The sequence below is a fragment of the Lithobates pipiens genome, unplaced genomic scaffold, assembly GCF_037356315.1.
Source record: "Lithobates pipiens isolate NorthernLeopardFrog02 unplaced genomic scaffold, aLitPip1_a1.2 Scaffold_22, whole genome shotgun sequence".
Classification (NCBI taxonomy): Eukaryota; Metazoa; Chordata; class Amphibia; order Anura; family Ranidae; genus Lithobates; species Lithobates pipiens.
Genome location: NW_027507784.1, coordinates 197410076 through 197430450, shown reverse-complemented (window position 1 = coordinate 197430450; position 20375 = coordinate 197410076). Strand labels below are relative to the sequence as shown.

General features: G+C 46.0%; 1 protein-coding gene across 1 annotated transcript in view; it reads left to right on the top strand.

Annotated features, from left to right (window-relative positions):
* The window catches only part of GTF3C1 (general transcription factor IIIC subunit 1), a 377991-nt gene extending 358056 nt beyond the window's left edge, over window positions 1–19935 (top strand). Inside the window, exon 37 of the mRNA XM_077448810.1 lies at window positions 19580–19935. Within this exon, the coding sequence (XP_077304936.1) occupies window positions 19580–19789 (210 nt within the window). The 3' untranslated portion in view covers window positions 19790–19935. The remainder of the gene's footprint in view (window positions 1–19579) is intronic.
* The last annotated feature ends 440 nt before the right edge of the window (window positions 19936–20375 follow it).

The window sequence follows — 20375 nt, the reverse complement described above, 5'->3', positions numbered from 1 at the left end:
TGGCGTCGACCTTTAAGTCTCTCCGGGAGTTAATCACTGACGTGGGATCAGCTGCAGCTGCCTCCACGAGTAAAACAACTATAATCTCATCCTCACCATGCCTTACAACACCCAGCTCAGGGGAGCCCCGTATGGTCAGGGAGCCTAGCCCCACGTTGATTAGCCCCGAATCCTCTGACACTGACTCGGGTCAGGAAGAGGAGCAAGCAGCATCTAAAGCCTCAAAATATAGATTATCTCTCGAGGAAGTAGATGAGCTAATGGGGGCTATCTATGATACGCTGGAAATTGAGGAGGAAGAAACTCAGTTATCCAGACATGATCAAATGTATGAGGCTCTGGGGAAAAAGAAAGCAAGGGTTTTTCCTATACATAAGGTGCTTTCTGACCTTGTCCTTAAGGAGTGGTCTGAACCAGGCAAGAAGGTTTTCTTTCCTAAATCCCTTAAGAGAAGGTTCCCTTTTGATGAGAGCCCAGAGGCGGTCTGGAATAAAAATCCTAAACTAGACGCCCCTCTGTCCAAAATCTCAAAGCAAGCTGATCTGGCCTTTGAGGATATGGGCCACCTAAAAGATCCCATGGACAGGAGAACAGACATTGTCTTAAAGAGGGCCTGGGATGCCTCTATGGCAGGCTTAAAACCAGCTCTAGCCACTTCCTGTGTAGCTAGAAACCTGGAGTTCTGGTTATCGCAACTACAAGAACACTTAAAGGCAGGCACTCCTAGGGGGGAGCTTTTGAAATCCTTCCCTATGCTTTTTAAGGCCACCAGTTTCATCTCTGACGCCTCCACGGACTCCGTAAAATTTACGGCTAAATCTGCAGCACTTTCAGTGGCAGCAAGGAGGTCAGTATGGATGAAAACCTGGGGGGGAGACACGGCGTCTAAAACCCGCCTGTGCAGCGTCCCTTTTACAGGAGACTTAGTCTTCGGGCCTGAATTAGACTCCGCCTTAGAAAGGACGGCGGACAAAAAGAAAACCTTTCCCGCAAAAAAGAAAAATTTTCAAAGAAAATTTTTTCGTCCCTTTAAGGAACCCTCTAAACCAGAGAAGAGTTCAACCCCCAAAAAACATTGGTCGGGACATAAAGGGAAAGAAAAAGGGGGCATACTGTTTAGCCGCCCCAATCAGGATCCCAAACCCCAGTGACGTCAGGGTTCCTGTGGGAGGAAGATTAAGCAAATTTCTTCCACAATGGGAAGAGACAACCTCGAACGAGTTTGTCTTAAATATAATAAAAAGGGGTCATGCGCTGGAATTTCACAGCAACCCTCCTTCCAAGTTTCTGGTGACAAAGCTTCCAAGTCACTCAGAAAAGGCCAGGGCCTTACCTTTACTAATAGGGGAAATGGTAGATCAAGAAGTATTGACACCAGTCCCTATTCAGGAACAAGGGGACGGTTTTTACTCGCACATTTTTGTGGTAAGAAAACCGTCAGGGAGATTCAGACTAATTATGAACCTCCGTCCACTGAATCGCTCCATCCGTTACAAGAGATTTCGGATGGAGTCCATTTATTCCATAAAGAATCTCCTGCAGAAAGAGACATTTATGGCAACCCTGGACCTAAGGGATGCTTATCTGCACATTCCAATAAGGGAGGAATGCCAGAAATTCCTTCGGATGGCAGTGCAGATAGACACAAAGGTTTACCACTTTCAGTGCAGAGCACTTCCCTTCGGTCTATCATCCTCTCCGAAAATCTTTACCAAGGTTCTCGGAGAGGCTTTAGTTCCTCTGAGGCTTCAATCAGTCTCAATTATCCCCTACCTAGACGATCTGCTCCTAACAGCCCACTCAGAGAGTCGTCTTTCTCAGGACCTGGAATTGACTCAACTCAGTCTGAGTCGATTAGGGTGGATTGTCAGTCAGGAGAAATCCAAGACAACCCCAACACAGGAGATCCTGTATCTGGGGTACTGGATCAAGTCTGTAGATCAGAAAATTATACTGCCGGAAGAAAAGATTTTGAATCTGTGGCAGAGAATATCTTTTCTTCAATGCAGCCCCAAGTGTACGGTGAGGGAAGTAATGTCGGTCTTAGGTCTTATGACGGCAGCCATTCCAGCCGTACAATGGGCCAGGTTCCATCAAAGAGAACTTCAGGGTTTTCTGTTAGAACAATTAAAAGGCAGAGATCTGGAGGAGGAGGTATCGATCCCCTCAAGGGTAAAACGCTCCCTCTGGTGGTGGAAGGACAGGGAGAACCTAAACAAAGGGGTTCATTGGGTCCTTCCTATCACTTCAACACTAACAACGGATGCGAGCAGTTGGGGCTGGGGAGCCCACCTAGGCTCAAGCTGGGTCCAGGACAAGTGGACCCCGGAGGAGAAATGTTTCTCTTCCAATTGGAAAGAACTAACAGCAATCCTGAGAGCTATTCTAGCTTTCCACCCCGCAATACAGGGTCACCATCTACAAGTCCGTTCAGACAATACGACGGCTGTAGCATACATAAACAAACAAGGAGGAACCAGAAGTCCTCGTTTGATGTTGGTAGCCAGACGCATTCTCCAGTGGGCAGAAGCCAATCTGGAATCCATTTCTGCAGTTCACCTGAAAGGGGAGCTGAACAACAAGGCGGACTTCTTGAGTCGACAGAGGATTTCGAACCAAGAGTGGTCCTTACACCCAGAGGCATTCAATCTCATAACAGCTCACTGGGGAGAACCAGAGGTAGACCTTTTTGCGAGCAAGAAAAATGCAAAGGTTCCCAATTTTTTCTCGCTAAACCCAGGAGATCAACCCCTGGCGGTAGATGCCTTGCAAACTCCATGGACTTTCAGTCTGGCGTATGCATTTCCCCCTCTTCATCTCATTCCGAGGGTCCTAGCAAGATTCCTCAAGGAGAAAACCTGTTTGATTCTAGTAGCACCTTTTTGGCCCAGGAGACCGTGGTTCACAACGTTGCTACAATTGACAGATTGTCCGCCTCTAAGACTTCCCTACAGACAGGACCTCCTGTCGCAGGGACCTCTTTACCATCCGCAGGTCGCCACACTGAAGCTGTCAGCGTGGCTACTGAGGAGGAAATCTTAAGGAGTAAGGGCCTGTCAGACGAGGTAATTGCGACCTTACTACAGAGTCGCAAACCAGTCACGAGAGCTATTTACAAAAAAGTCTGGAAAAAATTCAATAGCTGGCTGAATAGCCGTGACATAAATACGGCTAATATTCTACAGTTTTTACAGGAAGGTGTAAACAAGGGTTTAACCCTAAGTACTATTAAGGTACAGATAGCTGCCTTAAGTGTATACCTAGATGAACGCTTACAGGAAAATCCTTTTGTCGCTAGATTCTGTAAGGCAGTCGCTAGACGTAAGCCAGTCAGAATCACAAAAGTCCCATCCTGGGATTTAGCAGTTGTGCTAAAAGCTTTCTTGGGGTCACCCTTTGAGCCTATCTCAGAGGCCTCCCTAAGGCTTATTACCTTTAAGACAGTTCTCCTGGTGGCAATCACTTCAGCCCGTAGGGTCAGTGAAATCCAAGCACTTTCCATCAGGGAACCATTCCTACAGATCCTAGAAGACAGAGTAATACTAAAGACAGACCCTGGGTTCTTACCAAAGGTAGCATCTAGCTTCCATAGGTCCCAAGATATTGTCCTCCCTTCATTTTGTCAAAATGAAGCAAATGAGAAAGAGGAACGTTTTCATTTATTGGATGTGAGGAGGTGTATTCTAGAATATCTTAAAATAACAAATCCATTCAGAATCTCAGACTCCCTTTTTGTCCTTTTTTCCGGACAGTGTAGGGGACAGAAAGCTTCAAAAGTAACCATAGCTAGATGGATTAGGCTAGCTATAGCAGAGGGGTATAAGGCCTTGAATAGAGATCCTCCTGAGGGTGTTAAAGCTCACTCCACAAGAGCGTTGTCTGCATCCTGGGCAGAAAGAGCTGGTGCCACCCCGGAGCAGGTATGTAAAGCAGCCACATGGTCAAGCTTTTCCACCTTTACAAGGCATTACCGACTGGACTTAATGTCTAGTCAGGATCAGGCCTTTGGGAGGAAAGTCCTCCAGGCCGTGGTCCCCCCCTAATCTGGTAAGTACTTGGGGATCCTCTCAAGGGCTGTCCTGGAAGAACACTTGGGAAAACTGGAGTTAGTACTTACCGGTAACTCCTTTTCCGGTGGTCTTCCAGGACAGCACGATCCCACCCTTTATTTGATTGTAGTGATGTACTAATGTTATTACCTGTTATGGTTTATATGTTTTTCAGTTCCATCCTTCGGTTCTTGGTGAATGACTGACCAGGGACCTGAGGGACCGCCTTTTGAACTGTGGCAATGTGTTTCCTGTGTCGATGGGAGGAGCTCCATCTCTCAAGGGCTGTCCTGGAAGACCACCGGAAAAGGAGTTACCGGTAAGTACTAACTCCAGTTTTCCTGCTAAAGGGCACTGTCTATTTCTTTATCATACATCACGGGAGACAGAGCAGTTATTCATGACTGTCTGGGTTATAAGCTACCTCTAGGTGATTGGGCACTGGCAACCAATAGCAAGAAGGTTCCTCCCATATAACCCCTCCCATACGGGAATTTCGCCAGTGTCTTCAGGTGATGGTCACGAATGTGAAGCTCTTCAAAATTTCGTCAATTGGGCATCCCATTGAGGACGTTGTAATCGGATCCGTTGGAATGGCACGAAGCTAAAGGAATGGTATCTGAGCCTTGATGCAAGAACGAGGTTTTGCTTGTAATGTGTCCTATTTAGGTAATGGACCCTTGGATAGTGGTATTCTGGTCATTAACTTGCCCAAGATAAACCCAAAGGGTGCTTTATAGGCCCAAGGGTTTGGACCCCAAGATGGGGGACCCGGTCCTTGAAGGTCCACAGAGGCACTACCCGCCATGATGGGGGAAGATTGGGCCTGGCTTTTCAGGTCCTGCAGCGTGGACTGATGAGTACTCCCTCTGGGATTGCTGTATTCCCCTCTGTTACTGTGTCTTTTTGAAGCTGTTACAGAATGTCTCCATACTGTGTGTTTTATAACGATGAAACGCTGGCGCTTGCGGAGACGCTGGTGCCGTATGAACGTGCGCACATGCTGTTGTCATACGCGTCCGCCGTTGAGGTGATTTCGCCTCGTACAGTCGGCGGTCTTCAGGCACGCATGTGCCGTATTTTGTCGCCACATGCGGTATACATTCGGATGCCACGCCTTCCGTGTGGATTGAATGTGCCATTTGGAACGTAACAGATCTCTCTCTCCAGAGCCTAATCCTGATGGCAAGTCATCTTGGCATCAGGACTCTAATAACCAGGCAGGGCCAGAGGACCCAGACCCAGAGTGGGAGGAGGATCTGGTTGCAAAGGATCAGGAAGAAGGCGAAGCTGAGGACTCTTCTACGGGAGAGTCTAGCTCAGACGAGCCATTCTCAGCCTCCCATTGTTTGCTCATTATCTGACAGAGATGGTTCGAGCTGGGTTTAAATCACCCCCAGTCAAGGAAACTGGACCCTCCTGTTCTACTTTGGGTTCCCTTCGACCTCAACAGGGTTCCCAGGCATTTCCTGTGCATCCGTTGTTAGAACAGGTGATCTATGCCGATTGGGATCATCCTGACAGGATATATTTACCTCCAAAAAGGTTTCCCCCCTTATATCCTATGGAGGAGAAATTCAAGAAGAAGTGGGGTACACCTCTGGTGGATGCCGCCATTTCTTCAGTAAATAAAAATGTTACCTGCCCGGTGGATAACGCCCAGGTATTTAAGGATCCGGCCGATAAAAAGCTAGAAACCTTGCTAAAGGCCTCCTTTACAGTAGCTGGTTCAGCTGTTCAGCCAGTGATGGCGGCTGTTGGCATCTGCCAGTCCTTAAAAGATCGTGTTAAGAAATTGGTCAGGAACCTTCCTTGTCAAGGAGAAGCTACCGAGGAATTATCGGAGCTCCCTTGCACCTTGTGCTTTGCAGTAGACGCATTAAAAGATGCGATGCAAGAGATGTCTTGCTGTGCACTTCTGTCTGTGCATATGCGCAGGGTCTTGTGGCTAAAAAAACTGTTCGGCCGAAACACCATGCAAAAAGCTTCTGGCAGCTTTTCCCTTTCATGGTGAATGCCTGTTTGGCGAAGATCTGGATAGGTATATCCAAAAGATCTCAGGTGGGAAAAGCGCTTTGCTCCCTGTTAATAGGAAGAATAAGCGACCCTCCTTTAAGATTCTCCGTGCTCCAGGACCTAGTTCTTCTCCCAATCGGTATCGACAGCCTCATCAGTCCGCTTTTAATAAAACGCAGGTTCAGAAAAGACCCTGGACTCCAAGGTCAAACAAGCCCAGTTCCAAGTCTACCCTGTGAAGGGGCGCCCCCTCTCTTACGGGTGAGGGGAAGACTTCGGCTGTTTTTGGATGCTTGGGAAAAACAGGTTCAGGACAAGTGGGTCATTTCCATCATAACGTCAGGTTACAAGATAGAGTTCCGGGAGTTTCCTCCTACTCTGTTTCTGAGCTCAAGGGTTCTGGCGGAACCAGAGAAAAGGAAATGTCTGCTCCTAGCCTTAGAGCATCTGTAGAAGCAGGGAGTAATCATCGAGGTCCCGCACGGGGAAAGGTTCAAAGGGTTTTACTCAAACCTGTTCACCGTACCGAAACCGAATGGGGCGGTAAGGCCTATTTTGGACCACAAATCTCTCAATCTGTTCTAAGTGTCCAGAGTTTCTGCATGGAATCAACTCGCTCAGTGGTAACATCCCTAAAGAAAGGGGATTACTTGGCATCCATAGATATAAGGGATGCATACCTTCATGTGCCCATCTGCATGCAGCATCAACGTTTTCTGCGTTTTGCGGTAGAAGGGCGACGTTTTCAATTCGTCGCATTGCCGTTCGGTTTGGCCACGGCCCCTCTGGCCTTCACAAAAATTCTGGCCCCTGTATTGGCGGTCCTAAGATCCCAGGGAATTGCTGTGGTAGGATATCTGGACGATCTTATTTTGAAGGATCAATCGCGTCCCGTCCTGGTCCAAAACATCTTAAAGACCATACAAATTTTGCAACACCTAGGCTGGATTATGAATTTAAACAAATCAAACCTTCACCCCACTCAAGTATTGATGTACTTGGGCCTAAACTTGGACACTGTCCAAGAAAAAGTGTTTCTACCTCCTGTAAGGATCAACTCCATAGTGGAGCTCGTCCGGAGGGTGAAAAAAGAAGAAAGACCATCTGTTTGCCTTTGTATGAGGCTATTGGGCCCAGGAGGTCCTGGTACACGGAAATTGTGAAATTGGCAGTAGGGGACCCGTTGCACCTTCCGTTACGCCCGAATCTATTGTCCCAAGGACCAATATTCCATCCTGTTTTATGGTCGCTGAATTTGACGGCCTGGCTATTGAGGCCAGGGTATTAAAGGACCACTGGGCTAGGGGTGCAGCCTTGTCCACTTTGATAAATGCTAGGAAACCGGTTTCCAGGGCAATTTACTATCGGGTTTGGAAAGCATACATTTCCTGGTGTGAAGGGAAAGGTTGGAACCCTCGTAAGTATACAATTGGAAAGATACTTGCTTTCCTTCAGGCAGGAGTATGCTTAAGATTGGCCTTGGGCACAATTAAAGGTCAGATTTCAGCCTTATCTGTTTTTTTTTTTTTCCAAAGACCAATTGCAGCCCATTCCTTGGTGCGTACTTTTGTTAAGGGAGTGACGCGCCTAAGACCACCGGTTAAGCCCCCCTTATACCCCTGGGACTTGAATTTGGTTCTATAAGCCCTTCAGTATCTACCCTTTGAGCCTATTAAGCAGATACCTTTTGTCCTATTGACTAGGAAATTGGTCTTGGTGGCCATAACTTCGGCCAGAAGTGTGTCGGGGCGAGCCTTTCATGCAGAGAATCTTACTTGATTCTGCACCAGGACAGGGCAGTCTTGCGCCCTTGTAGAGAGTTTTTGCCAAAGGTAGTTTCCAATTTTCATCAGGATATCATTTTGCCCTCCTTTTTTCCAAATCCCGGGTCTAAGGAAGAAAGTTACTCCACTCGATGGATGTAGTGAGAGCTATTAAAGTCTACTCTCTATTTATTCTTCCTGAGGGTCCTAAGAAAGGACAGGCAGCTACGACTTCAACTATCGTTCAGGCATATGAATTGAGGCACAGGGTTCCACCGAGAGACCTGAAAGCACATTCCACTAGAGGGGTTAGTGCTTCATGGGCAGTGCATTGACAGTTGTCTGTGGCTCAGGTTTGCAGGGCAGCCGCTTGGTCTTCAGTTCACACATTCATCAGATTTTAGCAGGTGGATGTCAGGTCTTGAGAGGAGACAGTCTTTTTGGTCAGAGCGTGTTGCAGGCAGCCTTATAGGGCCAAAGGACAGTTGGGACTTGTCTAAGCTGGGTATCCCTCCCCTCAGGTGCATTGCTTTAGGACATCCCAGATAGTCACGAATAACTGCTCTGTGTCCCGTGATGTATGCTAAAGAAAAACGGATTTTTAAATACAGCTTAAAATAAAATCATTTTCTTTGAATACATCACAGGACACAGAGATCCCTCCCCTCTTTCCTGGGACTTTTCATTGCTTGCTACAAAACTGAGGTAATTCCCGTATGGGAGGAACCTTCTTGCTATTGGTTGCCAATGTCCAATCACCTAGAGGTAGCGTATAACCCAGATAGTCATGAATAACTGCTCTGTGTCCCGTGATGTATTCAAAGAAAAGGATTTTACAGGTAAGATGTATTTAAAAATAATTTTTTTATGAGTGTGCAGGTGTTGTAGAACTTTTCAAGTTTTGACCAGGCATATTAGACCTTGGACATTGTAAGTGACCGCCCTCGAAGGGTGTCAAGCTGGTGGGGTGTCGGCCATGGAGCAGAAGGGTAAGCCAAACAATCAACAGATTGGCATTTAGTACCGAGTCCTCGAAGGCCCAAGGGCAAAGACCATGAATGAGACATTCCCCTGATCCTGCGTTAAACACCCTGAGGTTCTCTTTGAGTCAGTCACTGCAAGAGAACAAGAGTTAGAGTCAAAGGAAAAGGGAAGAGAGAGAACAGTAAAAAGAAACTTAAGACAAAGTCTGCCGTAGAGTGGGTCTCCTATCCTTACGTGGAAACCAATTTTGTCACTTCTGTTAGGAAGGGAGCATTCCTGTCGAGAGAAGGGTAAAATACCTGTTCGTCAAGACAAAAGGAGTGGCATGAGCACCAGTCCAGCCCTGAAGCATCTCATAATAAAAACCTAATTGTGGCGTAAAGTTCCCCAATATCAAAAAACTGAGGAATAATTGCGTAATATACATGGACACCTAGATCCTGGGTACTTATGGAGAGGAGCTGTGAGGGAGGGAGTGAACTCTAAACCCGGAATCCTGTAGAAAAGAACCAACAAGGTAAACAATATTCTTTGCAGAAGAAAAAAAAGGGGGGGATAAAAACAAACCATTTAAATCTAGAGGGCGGAGATAGAGCAATAGAAAAAATAGGTATAAAAATTTACCCCTCCCCTCTATCTCGCCAAAAGTGGCTGTATGCTATAACATCCTATATAGGAGACAACCAACCAAGCCATTTTCTAAGGCAAAGAACCACTTAAACCAGCCTCAACTGAGCCATATGAGAAGCAAACTCAACTCGATGAGTTCCAGCAGGGGGACAAAGTCTTCCCAGCAGTCAGCAAGGAGATGAGGGTCAACAATCCTAAACCCTTCGGGGGGAGGGCTTCCTTGGACTTTTTGGATTTGGTGTTTTCCCAGACCCGTGTCAGTGGACTGGAAGGAAGTTGCCTTTTTGAGGAGATGGAAATGGTGCCAGCGGGAGGATGATGTTGGGCATGTCAGATGAGGCCTAGATGCAGAAAAAGTCTTTCTCCCTCCAAAAATATAGCAAATGTATAGGCTTTGCCTTTTGAAGAGGAGTTTGAGTTGAAACGGGAAAAGCCACCAATGATTTATCTTTCTTTTAAAATCTGGAGCAGAGGTTTGAGGGCTCTACGTTTCTGGCCGTGGAAAGAGTTTGGAAAGCATGATGCAAGATCTACGCATCACTCCTCCTTTCACGGCATAGAATGTGGTTTTGTTGGGAGCCCATCCGAGCATGGGGGCTGTCGGGAGCCCATCCGAGCATGGGGGCTTGAGGGCCCTATGAGCCTGGTCTAGCACTAGTCTGTGTTGTGGGATATCGGGTATCAGTTCCTTAATGAAAGCATGTGTATTGTATCAGGATTCAGGAATATCTTTATAGGTTTCCGGGAGCCCCCAAACCCTGAAGTTGTATCTCCTATTTCTGTTTTCGAGGTTGTCTATTTTAGCTATAGCTGTATCTAGTTGATCCTGTAGAACTTGGATGCAATCTGTATTTTTGTTCTGGAGATTGTGGAATCTAGTTTATTTTCCATGACTTCTATGTGGGATCCTAAGGTCTTGAGGTCCGCTTTAATGTCAGTAGTAATCTTATTAGAAGTGTTGTGCAAACCATGGTCAAGTAGGTCAGCAAATCTAACAAATAAGTCTGCTACAGTCTCTGGCTGTGCTAGGCCCAAATCCTTGGGCTGTGGTAGCTGCTGTAACTGTGGAGGGCCTGCCTCAATAGGAGAGAGACCCAGCTCAAAGTATTGTCAATTAGGGATTCTGTGGATGCAGGGGACACAGGACCCTGGGAAGGTGTACTCACATGTGAGCCTAAGGAATGCGGAGGAGCCGGTGAAGTGAGACGGAGCTAACAGTGGTGGAGCAGCCGGCATCTTGGGATCTGTGACTAGCGGCTCATCTGCCCCAAAATTGGCTTCTGAGGTGGTGTTCCCTGTGGACATCGGGAGGATCTGTGGGGTGTCCGCTGTCTGTTATGGTTAGAGCCAGTCCAATAGCGTGGGTGCCCGTAGCGCAAGAGGGCTTCAGACAGTTGGAGCTAAAACTTACATTTTAGGTATTGCCACACATGTGCCCCCTTTTAAATGGGCTTTCTCTTTGTTCATCTTTAATCTTGACCTTAGGGTTATATCGCCACCTTCAGGAGAGGACTAGGCAGAACATGTAAAAACAGCAAAACTGCATAGTACCGCCCAGGGGGCAGTCCTACTGGCTATAACCCCTCACTCTGCTTCCAGCATCTCAGTTTATTTCTGCCTAGTGTAGGAGAAGGACCTGGCTCCCTGTGGGGACCATTGGTCCTCTGGATTTTTTCTGCTTTTGATTCCTGTGATCTACAACCAACAGCCGGGCTGGGTGACAGGCTGGATAATATAGATCCTGGTAGTCTCCCCAGCCTGGCCATTGAGTCTGTGCAGACCTTAGCTATGCGCTGGATCAGCCAAGACATGCCCCGTCTGGTCCAGGGGTGGCCAGTGAGCTATATGCTCCGGAGCACACATATGACCGGGCTACTGCTGTCCGTGTCACAGTGTGCCGTGGCCGACTGCCACACCGTACTGCTCAGGTGATGGGTCTGTCCGTGGAATGTGTCCAGCAGTCCCTGCAGGAGGGGAAATTATGGTTCCACCTGTCTTGGTGAGATGGAGCAGCTGGGCATTTCCTGGGAGGTCGATTAGGGGGTCTCTCACTCTTGCTCTCATTTTCTTCTCTCCCTGTCCTTTCCCCTCCTCCCCATTCTTTGGGCCGATGTGTGACTGGGCATTGGGGGTGCGGTGCACGTACCTGGCTGGGGGTTCTCTGAGTCTTGGCAGGGGGCTGCGGTGGGCGGTTGGTGGTCCGCTCGTTTTCTCCCTGTTTTTAGGCCATTTTCTACATATGTGTGTGTTGCCATGTGGGGTTTGGCCACCACGCGAACAGCAGCCATTTTCCTTAATGGTGGCCATTTTCTGGAAGTCCTGTGGCCATTTTCCTGGCGATCTCACTAGTTTTGTTGCTGAGGCAGCCGGTGGTCATTTTATAGTAGCCTCAGTTTTGTTTCACTCTAGCGTTGGGTGGCTGTTTCAGTCTGGAATAGCGCAAAACTGACACAGAACACCTCGTGGCTGGCACAGGGGAGCGCAGATGGCAGCAGCACAATGCAGTACCTGGGTCAGGGTGGTGAGTCCTGCGGGGGGCCCCTCAGTCTGTGGCAGCTAGGAGTGTGGACTTTTGTTGTGTCTTGCCTTAGGTCCCTAAGTGGTGACAGGCAAGAGTGGGTCAGCATGGTGTCAGAAGCGTCAGTTCCCCAGACATCACTGTTATTACAAACGGTTCCCCTGTACCTGCGGTGCCTATGGGTGATTTGTCTGCTGTCCTGGAGTCTTTTGTTGCCAGGGTGGAAGCAGTGTAAGGGGGGGGTAAAAAAACTCCCCCTCCCCCCACCGTCTCCTGGGGAAAGCTCTGATTCGGAATCGGGCCCCGCTGTGACAGGTGGCCCGTTCTGATGTGTCAGAGGATGCGGACCAGGATTGGTCAGACAGTGAGGATGTCTCCGTGTCCAGGTCGGCGCAGAAAAAAGTGCTAGTAGGAGCCATTATCACAGCGGTGCAGGATACCCTAAAGATAAAGGATACGGCAGGGGGCATCTGCAGAGGTGTCGGCCCCTTTTGGGTCCCACAAGCCAGCCTGCATTGCTAAGGTGTTTCCCTACCTAACTTATTTTGATAAGTTTATTTACAAGGAGTGGGGAAGCCTGCAGCGGGCCTTTTCAGTCCCGAAACGGATGGTGGTGTGTTATCCCTTTGTGGAGAGTTTCCTGAAAAATATGACATTTCTGCCGGTCGTTGGCCCACACCCCCCCCCCCCCCCCCCTGGATTCCAGGTTAAATAAGGTAACCACGATTCCAGGGAAGGTACTCCTACCTTCAAGGACACGGCCGACAGAAGGGCAGAGGTGGTTGCCCGGTCCATGTTTATGGTCGTGGGGTCAGCATTACGGCCAGTGTTAGCCACGGCCATGGAGTCACAGACGCTTACTGAATGGGCTAACTTATTGCACCGCGAGTTGGAGAAGCAACAGGTTTCCCCGGTCTGTGTGGAACTGGCAGACCAGTTGGTGAATATGTCTGTGACGTGGCCCTAGATATGGCCCCTTTGCTTTCTAGAGCCTCAGTATCAGTTGTGGTGCTGCATTGCCTGATTTGGCTTAAATGCTGGTCTGTGGACCAGGCTTCTAAGAAAGCGCAGGCGGATTTTCCCTTCCAGGGGGAGAGGCTATTTGGAGCCTCGCTGGATGACATTATTGAGAATGTTACGTGGGGAAAGAATACTTTGCTCCCACAGTCTAGAAAGGGTAAGGAGCCACGCGGTAGGCAGGGGCCCTCCTTTTCCGCTCACAAGCATATTTTTCGTCTGCCCAGGTCAGCAGGTAAGCATTCCCAGTCTGACAAAGTGCCTTTTGGGACAAATGCATCCTTGGTTTCACAAGCCTGTGAGCAAATCTGTTGCTGCATGAAGGTTTGCCCCTGCCCAACACTCGGGGGGTGGGACGGGGGGGGGGGGTCGCCTTCGGGAGTTTGCAGCCCGGTGGACCTCCCATCTTTCCGACCAGTGGGTCTGCGAACTGGTTTCATCAGGCTAGTTTTTCTTGTCCGCCAAACAGATTTTTTCCCTCCCAACCTTCATCTTCTTTCAGCTCCCCAGGAGGCCCTGTTTGGGGCACTGCAGGACCTGCTGCTGCGCAGGGTGATGGTACCTGTGCTGATGTCGGAAAGGTTTCAGGGATTCTACTCCAATCTGTTTGTAGTCCCAAAGAAGGAAGGGGTCCATCCGGCCCTGGATCTCAAGGCCCTCAACGACTTTGTGAAAGCACAAAGGTTCAGGATGAAATCGGTTTGCTCCGTGGTCGCTGCACTCCACCAGGGGGATTTCTTGGCATCTTTGGACATCAAGGACGCATACAATTTGCAGTTGGGGAGGAGCACTATCAATTTGTAGCTCTCCCTTTTGGCCTAGCGACGGCGCCAAGGGTCTTCACCAAGGTGCTAGCCCCAATTTTGGCATTGCTGAGACAAGTAATCGCAATCGTGGGTTACCTGGATGAACTCCTTCTGAGAGCAGCTTCTGCCTCAGAATTAAGGGAGGATGTGGCAGTTTGGTTGGGTGTTGAACCTCCAGAAGTCGATGTTGGTGCCGACTCAACGCCTGGAGTACCTGGGCTTGATTCTGGAGTCCTTGGAGGCGAGAGTCTTTCTTCCTTCAGACAAGCTGCAGACTCTTCAAGCTGCGGTGACGTTGTTGGTGTCCTGCAGGTGGTCGTCGCTGCGTTTTTGCATGCAAGTTCTGGGTCTCATGGTAGCCACTTTTGAGGCGGTACCGTATGCTCAATTCCACACTTGAGTCTTGTAGAAAGAGATCCTGTCCAGATAGGACAAGTCTCCAACATCCCTGGATTGTCAAATTTGCGTGAGCCAGCTAGTTAGAGATTCCCTTCTCTGGTGGCTGAAGGAGAAGAAAATCCCAACAATCGCAGAAAATGTTATCAGTCACCACATACCAGATAAATTGTACAAAAAAGGAGAGAATCCCCCAGTAAAACTGGACCTTTGAGTGACTGAAAATGCTGATAACAAATATTAATACCATGTTTTATTGAGTGCAAAAGTTTCTTTATACATATAGAGCATTTAGAAAAAATATATAAACAACATAATATAATACATAAAACGGCTCAAACACACGTCCAACCCAACGATCGTTTCAGGCAAATCCTGCCCTTCTTCAGAGGATTTATAGACCTTATACAGAGCCCACTAATAAAAAAAAAACATATAACATTACTACGTTGATTTAATTACTGATTGCATTATTCAAATATGCAGAATATATCATGGTCAAAGACATAAAAATCAGTTTTTCTTACATTACCAATAAGTTTGATCTGTCTTTTTCTCTGGTGGCTGAGGTCTCCGACCCTTCGGTCCAGGAAGTCGTTCCTTCCTATCCATTGGACAGTGATCACAACGGACGCCAGCCTGACCAGCTGCGGGAGAAGTTTGGGGCGTACAGTCAGCCCAGGGTCGCTGGCAGCAGGAAGAATCCTGACTGCCGATCAGTGTGCTGGCACTTCGGGCGATCAGTCGGTGCCTCTCCACATGGTCACAGAGGCTGCAGGGGCGTCCGGTCAGGATCCTGTGGGACAATGCCACGGTGGTGGCGTCTGTCAACCATCAAGGAGGGATAAGGCACTCGGCTGCAGCGCTGGAGGTCGCTCACATCCTGCAGTGGGCAGAGCGGCATGTGCCAGCTCTGTCGGCCATATACATTCAGGGCGTAGGAAACTGGCAGGCAGACTACCAAAGTCGTCAGATGCTGGACCAGGGGGAATGGTCGCTGCATCCGGAAGTATTTAGGCTCATTTGCCTAAGGTGGAGCACACCAGATTTGGATCTCTTGGTCTCTCGGCTCAATCGGAAGGTACAAAGGTTTGTGGCCAGGGCAAGAGACCCCTGGTCGGACGCGTCAAACACATTGGTGGCTCCATGGGGGCCTTATCGGTCGTTTGAAAACATTAGGGAGATTCCCTTATTGACACACACTCAGAAAGTAGTCTTTCTAGTGGCTATTACATCTGACAGGAGGGTTTCTGAGTTGGCGGCCTTGTCTTGCAAGTCTCCCTACTTGATCCTCCACAAGGATAAGGCGGTGCTGCATCCACAGCCTTTGTTTCTTCAAAGCTTTTTTTCGGCCTTTCATCTAAATGAGGACATTGTGCTTCCATCCTTATGTCCTCGGCCGTCACATCCCAAAGAGGTTGCTTTGCATTCTCTGGACATGGTCCAGGCTCTGCGGGTGTATTTGTCTGCTACAGCTCCTTTCCGGAGGTCGGACTCCTTTGTTTAGGTGTCTGGTCCGAAGAAGGGCCTGGCAGTCTCGTCGGCAACTATTTCTTGGTGGATCAGATTAATTGTGGTTCAGGCTTATGCCATAAGGGGGTGGGCATGGCACATTCTACCAGGGAAATTGCCTCCTGGTCTTTCCGACATCAAGCATCCGTTTCCCAGGTTTGTAAGGTGGTGACCTGGTCGTCCGTTCACACTTTCACTAAATTTTACAAGGCTGATGTGAGCGCATCTTCGGATGCATGCTTCGGCCGCAAGGTTTTGCAGGCGGCCGTTTAAGGTTCCAACTCCTCTGTTGAGGGGTTCCTTTTTGTTATGAGTGGAGTTTTTCTTGCTGTTCCCACCCCTCGTTTTTTTGACACTGCTTGGGGATGCCCCTAAGTTCAAGCTTAAAGGTGCTGTGTCCGTCAATGAACGAAAGAGAAAATAGGATTTTTGTACTAGCCATAAAATGCTTTTCTCTGATGTTCATTGGCAGACACAGGACCCACCTCTCCTATATATGTTTGTACTGCTTTTTGACAAACTGAGCTGCTGGAAGCAGAGTGAGGGGTTATAGCCGGTAGGACCGCCTCCTGGGTGGTACTGTGCAGTTTTGCTATTTTTACATCTTCTGCCTAGTCCTCTCCTGAAGGTGGCGATATAACCCCAAGGTCAAGATTAAAGGTGTTGTGTCAGTCAATGAACTTCAGAGAAAAGGATTTGACGGTGAGTACAAAAATCTTATTATTACGCCCGGTGGGCTGGAAGGTCTGTCTAATTATATATAATAAATATATAAATATAAAGTGCAAATCTCTAAAATAAAGAAATCCTACATATAAATGAATAGTCCGTAAAATGAAAAAATTAAGAAATAAAACATGAAAAACTCTTCTTGTGCTCAGTGTATCCACACAATTCCACCTTAGTGATTGTTCATCCTCAAAAGGAGTGCACACCACCACCAGTAAAAATGCATGCTCACCTCCCAGATGAGTCAAAACTCATATGCGTATCTCCCCATGGGCTCTTTGCTCTCACTTCCTCTTCCCAGTCAGTGGTGGTTCATCCAGATGGCTCTTTTCTTATTGGTAACTCTGCTCATTAACATCCAAAGAAACAAATCGCCTCCCAGCTTGGCTAAAGATTCCATGAGTTCAGGACATGTAAATAAGTATAGAGCCCATAGTGTTCTCCGTGTACAAATTTATTCAAAGCCCCCAAACAGATAAGATGCACTTACAAGATAAAAACTGTTCAAATCCCATATAAACCTCCAGAGTAGCACTGTTGTGGCCACATGTACAGTGCCTGGCTGGACGTCACTATCGGCACTTCCCTTCTAGATGCGTATCGGCCAATCACAGGCCTTCCTCAGATCTACTGAGGAATTAATCTGGGAGGTGAGCGCGCATTTTTGCTGGTGGTGGTCTGCACTCCTTTTGAGGAGGAACAATCACTGTGGTGGAATTGTGTGGATACACTGATCACAAGAAGAGTTTTTCATGTTTTATTTCTTAATTTTTTGTTTTATGGACTATTCATTTATACGTAGGATTTATTTATTTTAGAGATTTGCACTTTATATTTATATATATTTTTACACCTAGCGCTACATTTATTTATTTACTATACATTTTGAAATTAGTGTGGTGTACCACTTGGAATGTTTAGCAGCTGTGCATGTTTATTATTAGGTTACCGTATCTTATTTAAACATCACAATTTTTTACTTGTGGCGCTGATTGTTTCAACTTATAATCTGTCTAATTATATGAGCACTACGATCAGCTGTCAGAGTGGTCACATGATCAGAAGCTGCTCCTGCTGTCTCTTAACCATTAGTACAGACCACTGTGAGTGCAAAAACCTTGACGCATATGACCATTAAAGCCCATCCTCTTTTCAACCGCACATAACCAATACGTTAGTAGATTGTCACATAATACTTATATCTATATATATAATTTTTTTTTTTGTAAAGCGATAAGTTTCAAGTTTTCTTTTTATTTTGATGGTTAGAGCAAATGAATAAATCGGTAAATGTAACATTCACTGTCTGTGAATCGGTCATAAATCCAGAATTTGGCCATACAACTATAGACTTCTCCATCCAAGCTACACTGTGTGAATGGACGGATCTCCTGCTGACTACTGTATTTTGTTTTACATGTATAATACCCAAATTGTGCCAGCATCTGACTATGCAGGCACTGTCTGGCCAACCTTTTGTGCCCAGCAACTTTGATGTTTCAATAAAGGGATGTCAAGCAGGCCAACATGGCCACCCACTGAGAGAATTTTTAACTGGCCATGTATTGCCAGCTGAAGATTCCCATGCAAAAGAATGTCTGAACATCACATTCCACCACACATACTTTATATACGGTATATATGCCTTACTAAATGTAAAACTTTCCAAGCTATTTTTTGTTCCTACTTTCTAATTCTATAGTCTATGAATGTGTTGAATTTCTATAAGCTTAAAGGTACATCCAACTAAAAACATTAAAAAAGCCAAACTTGGCAAATTCCGTTAAACATATTTTATTATAAATCTGTAGAAATAATATGCTAAAAGCAAAGTGTACATCCGTGGAAAATGGGAGGAAAACAACAAACTAAAGAAGTTCAGACTGGATTACTATCTTTGCTGTTGGGATAGGGAAGGGTTATGGTTAATGTTAATAATTGTTATAAATAGAAAGCAGTGTTCCAACAAGTATGTGTGTTTTTTTTTTTGTTTTTTCTTTTTCAAAATAGGTAAGAAATATGACACAAAATATGAATTCCAATTTTATATAAATCTACAGAAGTGCAAAAAACAGGTTGGGACATTTGTAATGTTCTCTTGGAAATGTATCAAAGTTTCTCCAAATAGTGAACAATTAGATTTTTTTTTTTTTTGCATCAAAATGTTTTGGAGCATAGTGCTGGACTGTACTGTTTGGGTATTTGGCTAGAAAACTATCAAAACTAAACCTCCCCTTCTACCAGGCTAATGCTTAGTGCACACGATCAGAAAATCTGATGAAAAATACTGCTTTTGAATCGATCATACGATAATCTGATCGTTGGTACACAACCTTCAAGAGCCGATCACGACAGTTCATGTGAAATTATCCGAAGGGGCAAACACAAAAAAATTTTGTGGATGATCCTAGAACTTACAATTTTTGTTTAATCAGTAAAGTATTCGTCTGAATAAAATCAAAAGATGAAGAAGACCACACATGCTCAGAAAACGAAACAATACATAACACTACATTGCATCGCTTCCAAAGTTGTATTCACCATACGAGAATTTTCTTAACTTCAGTAACCTCTTCATTTTCGATATAAGACTAGCGTACAAAAAAAATAATAATAATAATTTGTCTGATAATCACGTGTACGAGGCTTTAAGAATACCCTGTCCCCAAACGATTTATTTTAGCAATGATTTTTTTTTTCATGAGATTATAAATCTATTCCTATTCCCATATTGCAACAGCCCATTATCAAAGGCAAAAGTGCAGGACCGCTGGTCCTGCATTGTACATGACGTCAGTGTGAAACCAGTGAATGAAGAGCTTTAGAGACTTCAGGGGACTGGCCACACACTGAGACAGAAAGCTATCAGGGAGAGGAATAAGGTAAGCAAAACCAAAGGTACCCTAGACAAAAATTAGCTTTTAATTCTTGCAGTGTAGGGGGTGCCCCCCCCCAGAGTTCAGCTTAAAGGAGGCAGTGTCCTGTGTAATGCAAAGATGGTAAACAGTAGTTTAATAACAATATTTACTGAATTGCTGATTTGTGCTAATTTGTTTGGGTTTAGATATACATCTATTACTACGTTGCCATCTATATTCTCGTAACCGTTTTTAAAATGTTATACCTATATATAGTGTTATTTCCTACTGTTTTTTTCAGGTTCTGGAACAAATTGGTTGTATAAAGAAGTGTTACATGGAAAAATGTTTCAAAGCTACTCTGTGCTCCCAGTGTAAAATTCCTCAAATATCCAATACCTCCAGACTGTCTGAGAATGTAATAGTGTTTTATGAACCTACTATTGACTGCACCCTGAGACTTGGTGGAATCTTTCCCTCGGAAGACAATTGGAATAAATGGGTTTTATAAATATCTGTGTGTATTGGATGTATGTCTACAATTAATTTAATACATTTACTTAATTCTAAAAATATTTTTACCCTTAATTATTTTGTTTTTGTGACAGTATTTCTTTGAGTTCTTCCATGTTTTATAGTAAAGTGTTTTGTTACATGCTTTTGTGTCTTTATTTTTAGAGTGGTAAGCAATATAGACAGGTGCCTAAATGGGGTGAATTGTAGATTGACTTTTGTGGGTGCAGTATTTAAAACTGTGCTGTATTTTTTAGTGTTGCTCCTTATGCTATCCTTGTAGTAGGAAACAAAATAGCCAGACTAATCTTTCATTCTCTTTACATTGAGGGGCACCAGAAGACATTGAACCTTCTGGTTATACCACTAACAGGAACATTGAGCACTGGCAAGAAAAACAAAATGTAGGCCAGTCTAAGATAACTTTTCCTACTACCTGCATCGCATCTGTGTTGCTTATGAAGAACCAAGCAATGCTCATTAACGCTCCTAGGGCATTTATGATGTGTTTGACGTGTTTTCGTTGTCTATACAAAGCACTGAAAACACTTCAAGAATGCTCCATAAATGCCATGGAAGCGTTT